Raw genomic sequence first — 13,125 nt, forward strand, 5'->3', positions numbered from 1 at the left:
AAACGATTCAGGAATTCATTTCGAAACTACACAAAAAGTTCAAAACCAAAATCCTCGACCACACAAACCCCCTAATCCAAGAGACTTTTTCCCGAACAATCCCAAAAATCCACTTCTAATTTTCCAATAGTCTAATGGCAGACCCCCCTTGGGAACACCCACCTTAAGAAAGAAAAAAAACCTGGTCCAACGAAAAACAAAATTTAAACACATTAAAGATAAATAAGGCCAAACTACAGAACCAGTTTCTTCCAAACTACCCCAAAACTTACCTCTTCTTTTTCAGTGGATTTTTTTTTCTTATTCACTAATCTCAGGCAAATAATCCCCTACCTCACCCAGGCTTACTCATAGGTCAGCACTAAAGACTAAAAGCCCTAACTGGCTAAGTCTAAAAAACTTTCAACACAAGACAAGTTTTAAGGAGAGTTCTCTAGCTCTACCCACCGTTCTCTTAACTACCCGCCAGATAGTTGATTATTATTGATTCTCTCGTGCCAGTTCAGTAGAGCTGCCCGTCAGATTCGAGCTTGTCATCATCCGCATTTATTTCCACCCTCAATAACAAAAAAAGCATCACCGGTAAGTAGAAGGTAACACCAGGACCGCTGCGGGTATGGCTTCCGAGGGCAGAGGGAAAGAGTGTTACAAACTCCTCGTTCCGCCTGACCTCGGCGGTTTTACCAGGATAGGGTCTGCTCGCTTTGCTCTGGGTATAGGGTATCTGGCTGGGCTGGGTATCACCCGCCGGGACAAGAATTAATTGTCATAAATCACTATCGTTCACCACCGCTTAATTAAAAGCCGCCACGTGTTCCAACCAACCCGTTACGCACCTCTTCTCCCCTGTTTCCGAATAACTTAATTCTGTAATCGCATTTCTTCATTAATTTTAAAATCATTCGTAAATACCATTTTATTTTGTTGAATATAAATCGTCAGTCCGGACAGATATGTATTTCAATAAATTCCAAAACACCTAAAAATCGCCCCGTTATCTTGATTTTTATTATTTTATTGTTAAACCGAAATGTTCTCGTTAGCGTTGTTTATTTGCTTATTTTGTCAATGTAGTTTCGGATCTGTCAATGGATAAACCTTATATTGTTTAATTCTGCCCACTGCGCATTGACTTCTGGGTTTTTCCTTTCTCCACTATATAAAAGCTACCCTCGCTGTGGGGCCATCACCACGTAAATCCTGATGGCTGGCGCCCGAGATTTCCGAAAGCCCGTTCAAGTCCGAACATGCTAGACTACCAGCATTAAACCTTAAATTTGAAAGGTAAGTTCACGGAACAACGTTTTTCTTTTTCTCCGATTCCCCAGACGCCATTACTAAAATGGCGTCCGAGCAAGGACGTTACTTCTGTTCTTCTTTCAAGTTTTTCCGAACTTCCCGTTTTTTTTTTTCTTCCCGTTTTCTCTTCTTTATTTTGTCACCAATTTCCCAGACGCAATTACAAAATTGGTGCCCGAGCAGGGACGTCTCTTTGCCTTTTCTTTCAAGCTCTCCCGTTCTAATGTTCTTTTCTTTCCTTTTTATTTCTTTTTCTTCAATTTCCCGGGCGCCATTACAACACAAACTTACCCTTACTATTAAATTAGATTAAAAAAGCGATTTTTTGCTTATGTTGGCGACAATGTTTTTTGAATTGGCGACTGGCGATGTTTTTGGCGATTTCGTTTGGTTTTGTGATTTCGGAGTTTTCTATTAGCTTAAATATCTAAACGCTAGTATCTGAAAACTGAAGCTTAAATCATAAACCTAAGCATATTAGAACCTTATACTTAAACCCTTCGGGGAAGTCAAGCATGTATGATTTTAGATAATCGAATAATCAAGAGATATAGGTACCAGCCAAAAGATATGTTTATAAAAAATAAAGACAATTTTTTTAAATTCGCCTTTATGGTAAAGATTAATATATGGTGTTAGAATTTTAATCCTACTACTGATATGATTAAAAATTTTATATCAAGCTTAATGACAAATCAAGAACGAAATACGGATAGTAAAGTCCAAGCGATTGACAAGACATACAGTTTTGAGTGTCAACCGAAGAATTAAAAAACTTGAAGAAGATACTAGACGAAATTTATACTCAAAAGTTTAAAAAAACTATAATGTATAGTACAATTAAAATTATGACTTATTTAAGTTGTTTAATATCAGAAACACATTTCACAAGGCAATCATTTATTAAATTTAAAGGATATAAAGTTTATCACGCAATTCATCCAGAAAACGCAGCGAAAGGAGGAAGTGCGGTAATAATGAAAGAAAATATTTGCCATTATGAGGAAAATAAATTTGAAGCAGAAGACATGATAGTGAAAATTATAACCAAGAATGGTAACATTACGTTGTCTAGTGTGTATAGTCCTCCAAAACACAACATCGAATGTGGAAGATATGAAGAACTCTTCAAAAATCTAGAAAATCGATTTATAATAGGCGGAGACTACAACACGAAGCATACGCACTGGGGATGCAGACTAATTACAACCAAAGGAAGGGAATTGCTAAGAACGCTCCAGAGCTGTGGATGTAATTAAAAATGTATCAAGCAATTATATGAAAATTGAAGACAACCTGGAGTTTAATTCGGATTATTCATCGATTGTTTTGGCTCTGAGTGAGTCATTTCAAAGCCAAACAAGCCCTGTCTAGCTAATAAAAGGACTGACTGGAAGAGTTTTAGAATAACATTGGAAAAACACACCAGAAATTAAAAAGAAGCTGGAAGGAAATAACTATCCTAAAGAAATTCTGGAATTATTATCGAAAAAAAGAAAAGCAAGGAAAAAATGGCAACAGTCCAGATCCCCGCAGGATAAAACTAGACTAAATAATTACATTACATCTCAGCTGATACTAGAGATTAAACAGATAAAGAACGATACCATTGGCGAGTTCCTACGGAAACTTACTAATGATTCTAGTACAGAATATTCTCTACGGAAAACCAGCAAAAACCTGAAAAGACGAATCATGCATGTACCCCCAATTAAAAATGCAGATGAGAGCTAGGCTAAAAGCAATGAGCAAAAAGCCAGAAGATTTGCAGAACACCTTGAGGAAATATTTCAACCTAATGCAGTGGATAACGCAGAAACATTGCCTCATATTACACAGCAGGAAGAACCCTGCTAAGCTCACCAACCTGATCAATGCTTCATTTCGACTTCAGTGCGTCCCACAGTTATGGAAGGTGGAAGAAGTGATTATGATTCCAAAACCTGGAAAACCACTTCATGAAGCAATATCATATCGTCCAATATTACTACTACCAGTTATGTCCAAACTATTTGAAAAACTTCTATTGAAAACACTAAACCCATTAATTGAAGTTCAACAGATTATCCCGGATCATCAAATCCATAGAATCGTCAATACTATAGAAAACTCGCGAGAAGATAATAAATTTTGCTCAGCTATATTCCTGGATGTTGCACAGACTTTCGATAAAGTCTGGCACGAAGACTTGATACATAAACTTGAAAAGTTGCTTCCGGTTCAATACTCACAAATATTGAAATCTTACACAACTGAGAGGTACTTCAGTGTCAGGCAAGACAATGCAGAAGGAAATTCAAGCAGGGGTTCCACAGGGCAGTGTATTGGGACCAATATTTTATCTACTATACAGATCGGAACTGCCAGTAGGCTCTGATGATGTCAGTGTGAGTGGGGTTGAAGAAGAATTACGACAAGCTACTGTTGCTGATCAAAATGTTGTTGCTACATTTGCCGATGACACTGCAATCCTAGCGATAGGCGACAGCACTATGCAATCTACTGAAAAACTCCAATCAGCTATAGATGAGGTTCAACGTTGGACCCTGAAATGGCGCATAAAATTAAATGAAGAGAATTCGGTCCATATCGACTTCACCAACAAACAAATAAACTACAAACCAGTATACATTAATGACAAAATTGTACCATATGGGAATACAGCTCTAGGCATAACCCTCAATTCAAAACTCAGATGGAAACCACACGTTAAGAAGAAACAGGAAGAACTGAATCTGAAGTATGGAAAGATGTATTGGCTATTGGGTAGAAACTCAGCTCTCATAGTGTATAACAAGCTATTGTTATAAATAAGAATATGATATAATCAAGTCCTCAAGCCAGTGTGGACTTATGGTGTGCAAGTTTGGGGCTGCACAAAACAGAGCAATAGAAACATACTTGCACATACAAACGGTCTTGGCAGTTCTGAATTCACTATTATAGCTCTGGAAATTCATTACACTGGGCACCTACCTTATAATACAAATCACTATGATGAGAATGGCAATGAAAGCTACCACACCACCCACGATACCAATGATCAGCGTATCATCATTGTTCAAAGTAGACAGGCCATTTGCAGCAGTTTTTACTTTTTGTTCAATTTTATCCGTTACTGGCGTTGACCAAATTATATCCATTTCTGTGGGTTTCTTTTGCAAACTGGTTGTGTCAGATAAACTGGACATTGTTGGGTGGGTCGTGGATTGTTGAAGTATCTTCTTTGGATCACATGTTAGTTCATCATCACCAATTTCAGCCAGATATTTGCCTGGAAATATAATTGAAAGTAGTTTAGTGTTGGATTCATATACATATGATTTTATTGCTACCCAGGCGAGTGTCAAACCAATTGAAATGAAGCATTACTATAGTAATATTCAAAGAACGAAATAAGAAGAGTCCTAGCAACTACCATACGATCACCTTGCTTAATACAACACTAAAATTGCTATCGAAGATAGTCGCCAATAAGATCTTAATAAGTAATAAGTACAATCAGAGAAATAAAGGGAAGGGATGTATCAGTTATTTATTTTCGGTGGAGCTATGGATAAGATAGTATCCTGGATCACATAGTATGCTATGCGGACGACGCAATACTTTTGGCGGACTCTGAAGGCAATTTAGAATGACAATTTTTTTAAACTTTTTTAACCCATAAGCCACGTCACTAAGTGTGGAGTGAACATCAACGAGGCATACCAAGGACTATCCAAATTTCCAATAAGATGTAAAATATGACTTGTTAGTCAATTTACGTATCTGGGAGCAGTTTAACAGCAGATAACAATGGAGATCTGAGAACAAAATTATAATCACAGATAATCAAATCATTTAAATTTGGTTATTTTGAAAATTTATATTTTTATAGAGAAAATTTTATTTGGAATAAGACGGTGATTTTGGAACAAAAACGCGTGTAGAATGGGCTATGATAAATTACGAAAAATGACAAATAAAACTACACCAGTGCGAAGATGACGAGGAAGACCGCGACACGTTGGAAAGAATGCTGAACATGTCATCGGTCGAATATATCTTTTACATGTGGGAAACCGTATCGACAGAAAGGAATACCAGAAGAAAAAGATCCACTGTTAGGAGGAACCAGTTTTCTTTCTTCGATTTCAGTATGAACAGATTAAGGTGCGAGACCTCAACGGGTCAGGCCAGTGACGGATCTAGCTTTCATGTCAGGGGGGTGTCTTTTGTTGTCTATAAAATTAGAAAAAATATGGCTAGTCTACATAAATCATGAACAAAGGGGGGTCATGACCCCCATGACTCCCCTCCTTGATCCGCCCTTGGACCAGGGTTAGTTTTAAATTTGACCGACTTGGTTTACTTACCAGCTAAATATGCTGGGCTTGAACACTTTACAGTCATCATGTGCGAGGGCAGCCATCTTCTCAAAGCCCGTGAATTGCAATCGCAATTTATGGGATTGGATTGTAATCCAGTCAGCTGCAAATCTCCTCTTCTATCTTCTAACGTTGTTAAAAGTTGTACATTCAACGTAGTTAACTGATTCCCGGTCACATCTAATGTGGTTTTTGAAGATCTAGGGACCGGGAAAAAGAGAGAGGGTGGAATGGATGTTAGGGAAGTATTTATAAAGCTGATTAATACATTCGGACCTAAAATAACAAATTTTTATTTTGGATTTCAAATTACATGAATGTAATGATATATGCTAAACATAAAACAGTAGTTCTAATTCAAGTCTTGAATTAAAATATGCGTATTCACAATTCAACTAGTTGATGTTTGAATAGAATGAGAAGCAAATATTCATTTGGGCAGCGGTTTTCCACAAATACTTTTTTGATCGCGGAGTTGAATAATAATAGTTTTATTAATAGAACAGAACCAGGATTTGCTTTACTTCAAATTATATTTTGAACGCTTTTCATATTTCTGTTGTATATTAATATACAATACCTTTAATTCCCGATAGAGTTCCAGAGGAAATAATTCCGAGTCTCGATCCTCTAATGCCAAGTTCATGTAGTCTTGGATGTGACATGATTTGTAACTGGTCTTTACCTATGGCTGCATCTTTGGTTTCGATATTCAGTTTTTCTAATAGTGGCATATTTTGCAATATTCCGTTTACATCAAGATATCCAATTTTCGGGTATCCGTAAGCGTTCAACTCGACTAGATTGGGTACATTCTTGAAACTCGTTTTTTCAATTTTACTGCATTCTTTTAAAGAATGAATGCTCAAATATCTAAAATCAAGTTTTAATTACTTGCATATTCTATGGAGAAGTAAATAATTTAATGTTGGAGCCAAATGTGAAAGAACGTAAATATTTTTAGAAAGGTACAAAGAAAACATTATAGATGTATTATATTTTTTGTTTCCTGGGTTTCAGTCAAAATGTGAAATAAAAGTTCGTACTTATCGAATATTTCATAAAAGTTATTTCACATTTTACATGGAACCTAGGAAAAAATACAATAACAATTACTTTTGCCCTTGCGTTTCGCATTTTCATATGTAAAATTTAGTTTTTCATTCATAATAATGAATGTAATAAACCTAATATTGATTTCATACATCTATAATTTTGATTTATTTTGGCAGGAAAATAAATCAAAATTATAGATGTATAAAATCAATATTAGGTTTATAATATTCATTATTATGAATGAAAAACTAAATTTTACATATGAAAATGCAAAACGCAAGGGCAAAAGTGTTGTTCAGATTTAAAAGCAGTACTTCTCTTCTTCTTATATATAGTTCCTATCCGGTTCGGATGCTGTCTATCATACATGCTATCTTAACTTTGTTTACTGCAGCCCGGAACAACTCAGTTGTACTACCAAACCAGGTTCTAAGGTTTTTAAACCATAAGATTCGTCTTCTACCCACACTTCGTTTTCTTAGTACTTTTTCTTGCAAGATAGTCTGCAGTAAGTGAAATCAGTTTTCATTTCTCATTACGTGTCCCAAATATTGGAGCTTTCGTTCCTTCACAGTATTAACCACTTCCCCTTTCTCGCCAATTTTAAAGGGTTCTCTATTTTATGCTTGAGAAAGTAAAGATGGAGACAAAAATTTCAATTCATTATGAAGATTAAACCTTGCCATTCTACGTTAAAAACAATATCATTTAAATGTCGTCCACGGGACCTCCTACAGGCCTCAATCCTTTTGAGGTAATTTTGAATGACTTTGCGGCACATTATGGGTAATATCTCAATCATAACTTCACGGATATTGGCTTTCAGTTGCTCAAGAGTTTGAGTATTGTTGGCGTAAACACGATTTTTCGCATAGCCCAAAAAATAAATCTAGCGGTGTAAAGTCGCAGGATCTTGCGGGCCAATTGACCTAACTCAATCTCGAAATTACGCGTCCTGGAAATTTATCTTGCAATAGGGCTCTAACTACCAGTGTTGTGCGACTCGTTGCCCATCCTTATGGAACCACATGTCTTCCACATCATAATCTTCAATTTTTCTCCAAAAATAATCGGTTATCATGCGTCTATAGCGCTTAGAATTGACTGTTATGGCTATTCCTTGATCGTTATCAAAAAAATACCGGCCAACAACAATACCGGACCATAATGCACAGCACTCGGTCACTTTTTAAGGATGCAAAGGCCTTTCTGCGATCACCTGAGGATTTTGAGAACTCCATATACGGCTGTTCTGTTTATTCACGTAACCACCGAGCGAAAAATGAACATTATCGCTGAAGAAAATTCGGTTCGAAAAATTATCATCAACGGCTTGTTGTTCAATCACCCAATTTGCGTATGTTCTGCGTTGTCCATGGTCTTGAGGCTTAAGTTAAGTTCTTGAGTCAGTTGGACGTTGCACGGATGGAGTTTCAAATCCAATTGCAAAATTCTCCACAATGAGCCGTAAGACAAGCCCAAATGTTGAGCACGTCGGGGAATCGACGAAATCGGGTCTTCCCCCACACTTTGAGGAAAAACAGCGATGTTTTCAGCTGAACGAATGTTGCGATGATGTACAGGCCTTACAATATCAGTAACCGATCCAGTCTCATCAAATGTTTCCACTGTTATATAATCTCCTAGCTGGGAGTTTAAACCATGCGTTTGTTATTATAAATTCTTGTTCTTTTCAAAGGAACCAAGTAAGTCTCCTCTATCGTTCTTCTCCCTGAGCCCATATGGCCTTATGATATCTTCTATCAGTCCCTTTCCAATCTTTGCGTTAAAATTTGCCATAATTATTGTTAGTTCTTGTTTGGGCAATTCTTTCGATATATTTCTAATTTGAGAATAAAATTAGTGTACTTACTAATCACAGTGTTGTGTTGTTGCCGCATATACTTGCATTAATGGCATTAAATGTCATTACATATAGTTCATTGAAAACATTGCTGTAATGCTGGATAGATGCCGTAATTGAAGAAACGGCATCTATCCAGTTCTTCTTATTGTAGGCGAGACTCAACATTTTAAAAAGCGATTCTCGGGGTATATATATTTTTCATTCATTAAGTTGAATTGTTTATCGATATATATCGTGTAACTGAACTGTCGATTTATACTTTTTAAACATATTTTATTTGGTTTGATTTATGAAATTATATTGAAAATGATACCCAGAGCCAGAATACCAAACGGAATCAAATATAGCTCCAACCGCATGGCAAAAACAATGTTAAATGCCCCACTTAAAATAAGATCATAAACATTCGTTAAAATAACTTAAATAACAAAACTTACCTTAAAGTACTTAATCCTTCAAAATCGGCATTTGATACTCCTTCAATTGCATTATTAGATATGTTCAACATTTTCAAACTTTGCAACATTTTCCAAATATTGGAGAAATCTTTACTGCTCGCAATTTCATTGTTAGACAAATCCAGAGTTTCCAATAAAGTAGTTCTTTCAAACATGCCACCAGTCAATTTTGAAATATTATTGTATGATAAGTTCAGATGCTTCAAAAACGGTGTTTCCAGTCTGTATAATGTTGAGATTCCCGTATTAGCCAGATTTAAACTCCTTACTGTTTTTGGCTCTCCGATAATATTGGCTAATGCTTCAGAGGACAGGGGATTGAAGGAAAAATCGAGTTTTTTAATATTGACCATTATATGATTGTCTTCCGGAATTTCCTCGATATTATTATGTGATAAATCGACATCATTCAAAGATAAATATTGGCGTTGGAGTGCTTTAAAGGGAGCATTTACGAATTTGTTTCGCGACAGAATTATTTTATTAAGCATTTGCAATTTTACTCGTTCAAAAATAGTTTCCGGTAAATCAACAAGGTAGTTGTTGGCCAGATTAAGTTCTTCCAGTCTGATCAAACCTTCAAAAATTCGGTCACCGAGTCTTTCCAATTGATTGGCACTTAAGTCAAGTCTTTGTAATTGGGTACTATTGTGAAACGCCATCTCACTTAAGTTTTCAAGATTATTATTTGATAACATTAGAACTCTTAAGCGGGGTAATCTGGCAAAATCTAGTTCATCTATTGCCTTCAGCATATTGAAAGACAAGTCGATATATTCTATGAATTGCAGATTTGCAATTAATTCAGCTGGAAAGAAAATTAGTTTATTGCTGTTGGCGATAATCTTTTTTAGTCTAGGATGAATTCTGAACGATGAAGGAAATAGGTAATTTAACTCATTATTTGATATATCTAGGAGCTCTAAACTTGTGCCAGTATTGAAATATTCTCCTTTAAATGATCTAAGTCGATTTCCTTTGAGGCTAAGCTGCTTGATATTCATCACAAATGCAAACGCCTCTTGCTTTATTGTTGTTATTCTATTATGGGATAAATCAACAACTGTTAGATTTGGCATATTCACAAAAGTTTTGCTAGGTATTTCTGAGAAATTGTTATGACCAATATAAATTTCGATTAATGAATTGGATTTCTGAAACAGTTCTGGAGAAATTGACTGCAATCCACAATAACTAAAGTCAATTACCTCAATTTCTTTTAATTCATTTAAAGTAGTTCCTAGTAGAATAGATAAATGAAAGTTATTACTCAAATTCAGTGCTTTAAGGGAAGATAAGAAATTAAATGGTGCATTCGGCAACTCTTCCAAATAGTTGTTACTCAAATCTAAAGTTTTAAGCGCGTTGAAAGGTAAAGGAGGTTTTTGGAAAGTCATGATTTTATTTTCGGATAAATCGAGATGCTCCAATGAGTCTTCAAGCCCAACAAATGCATCAGCGGATAAACTCGTTATCCAGTTTCTTTTTAGATCCAAGTTTTTTAAATTTCTGAAATTTTGAAACGTTGCACTGGAAAGCTCTCTAACAACGTTACTGGAAATCACGAGCTTTGTTACTCGTTCTGCAATTGAATGCAATATTTCACTGGACAAGGCTGTTATTCTATTGTAATCCAACTGGAGAGAAGTTAGTCGTGGAAGTCTACCCAAAGCCGATGCAGGGATTAACAAAATGTTATTATCTTTTAAATTCAGATATTCTAGATTATCCAGACCTTCAAATGCATCGTCTTCCACCTAAAATAAAAGCTTCTATTAGATGTGTTCCTATTGGAATCGAATTGTATGTTGGTAGAAACTACGACACAATTTAATTAATATAAGTTAAGGTTAAAGTTAAAAAATAGAGATAAAAAACAAATCAAATATTAATAGTTGTACGCAGATATTGCTATGCGTTTTGTTTGATATCTAAGTCAAACATAGGGTATTTTGAAAATTTTTTTCGTTCTTTGATGGATGTTGTGGAACAGGCGATGTCCTATAGGTATCCTCAATATGCCTAAACAGCCTAGCTTTAAATCTACAGGGTTTAAACATTTTGATGAACAAATCAATCACTTGCATACCGCTGTGAGCCAGAGACGTAGGAGAGAATGCATATGAAGGGTACAGGCTAAGAAGGGGGAACGTCAATTTTTGCTCATTTTGATCCGTTCAGTCCCTTCGATTTTAAACCCACCGAACTATCATCAAGTAACATCACACAGGCGAAAAAAAGAAGATTGACTAAATAATTTAAATTATGCTGTACTGGTTAAAAAGGAGGAGAGTCCGCGCGCCATGTGCTAAGAAGGGGGAGCGTTATAAATGCATAAACCCGTGTTGGTTGAGCTACAATTGGTACGTACGTAACAAAGACATCCACAACGACCTAAAAACTGACACTATCCCGGAATTCCTGACCAAAAAACACGCGAAATTCAAAGCCAAAGTGCTTAACCACCCAAACCCATTAGTCCAAAACACCTTCAAACTTCCTAGCAATGACCAGGGCCACAAAACCATCATGGCCCCCCTTAACTGGGATTAGCTCCCCAAAACCTCCACACAAACCCCCCTTTTTTTCTTCCTTCCCACCCTTCCCCCCCTAACCCCAACCAGAGGTGCCACGGGAAAAAATCCACTGGTCACTTCTACAAAGTACTCATTTAAAATTAAACTCTTCCAAATTTAAAACTTAAAAGTCCCGAAAAGGGCAGTCAAAAAAGAGCAAAAGTTCCAACGAACTAGCTCAAGTAAAATATCCAAAACATCCGGTTGAGCTACACACCGGCGCGACCCCAGGTGGCGGATAGGTGGAAAGCCGGTCAGATACATCTGATCGGTTAGTGACGGCCATACGCAAAAGCCGTCGCCGCGGACCAGCTCGAGAGACAAACCGCAAACCGCCTGCAGTGCAATTACTCTCGTGGCTCCGGTCTCGAGATAGGTACTGCAGGGGGCACGGGGATCTTGGTTTCACTACCCGGATCGCGTGATGAGGACACCATAACACCTCCCAATTCTTACGGTATAGCGCGCGCCAAGAGATGCAATGCTGGGGGGAAGCCCAGCTAATAGTAACTAACCTTGAGGCAACAGACGCACCTCATTGTATTAGCCTTACCCACACATGCGTGGCTCTGTGTGGGTGGCCCAACCTTTCCCTAGCTGCTCGTGGGAATGATATGGACAGCAACATAGCATCACCACCAAATCCCGGCGGGGCTTCCTCGGAAGAACCATCGGGCTCTGCAGCTGGCGATCGACCGAGGGGTAAAAAACTCTCGGTAGCCGCCAGACGGAAGAAAAGAATGGTTAGGGACAAACAAAAATTTCGACCAACCAAAACTGTGCCAGATAGGCCCTCAAGGGAATCAGCACACACCAAGGAAGCTGCCACGACTGGGACGCAAAAGCCACACCGGTCGGATGGCAGAACACCAGACAAACCGCACCTAAGCGGCTGTGTATGGGAACTTCCGTAAGGAAAGAACCGCACACAAGTCGTACAGGGACGCGATTTTCGGGATTAAGATGGCCATAGCGGCGGTCGGACATCCCGAGAAAAACTTTTCTCCTGAGCAGGGAGAACTCATAAAGAGGCACCTGCTTGAGAGAATTGATGAACTGCAACCAGGGACCACGAATCCTAAATTTGCAGAATGCCGCTATCAGGGGGCGCCCTTCTGATCGCCTGCTCTGACCAGGCCACTGTGGATTGGATCGGTGCGGTGGTGAGAGAGGCGAAACCTTGGACTGGAGCGGAGCTGGTGCTTGTGGAGGCAAACAGGCTTCCCAAGCCAAAGCGCGTGTTCATCCCCGAATTACACCTCCGGAGAGGACACTACACAGGATCGGTGTCCAAAATAATCTGAACACCCGTACCTGGAAGGTTGTGGGGTTGGGGAGCGAGCAAGCCAGCGGTAGCCATAGCCATATACCCCACTACAATCAGATCACAATGTGTGCTAGATTGTGTAAAAGAACTTACAACCCTGGCCGGGAGCTCAAACAGAGTAAAACTCACTTGGGCAACTGGTACGAACAGGAGCAAAGAAAACGAGATTGCTGCG

General features: G+C 38.0%; 1 protein-coding gene across 2 annotated transcripts in view; it reads right to left on the minus strand.

The window, feature by feature from the left end:
- Positions 1 to 13,125, minus strand: part of LOC109535565 (chaoptin) — a gene marked incomplete at its 3' end in the record, with an annotated part of 53,198 nt that overhangs the window by 4,488 nt on the left and 35,585 nt on the right. For both annotated transcript variants that reach the window (XM_048668326.1, XM_048668328.1), the window contains 4 exon segments: positions 4,276 to 4,573; positions 5,655 to 5,942; positions 6,247 to 6,539; positions 9,027 to 10,804. In XM_048668326.1, the coding sequence (XP_048524283.1) occupies positions 4,276 to 4,573; positions 5,655 to 5,942; positions 6,247 to 6,539; positions 9,027 to 10,804 (2,657 nt within the window).

Source organism: Dendroctonus ponderosae, unplaced genomic scaffold (assembly GCF_020466585.1).
Source record: "Dendroctonus ponderosae isolate FM_Combo_2020 unplaced genomic scaffold, Dpon_F_20191213v2 Dpon_F_20191213_1, whole genome shotgun sequence".
NCBI classification, from domain to species: Eukaryota; Metazoa; Arthropoda; class Insecta; order Coleoptera; family Curculionidae; genus Dendroctonus; species Dendroctonus ponderosae.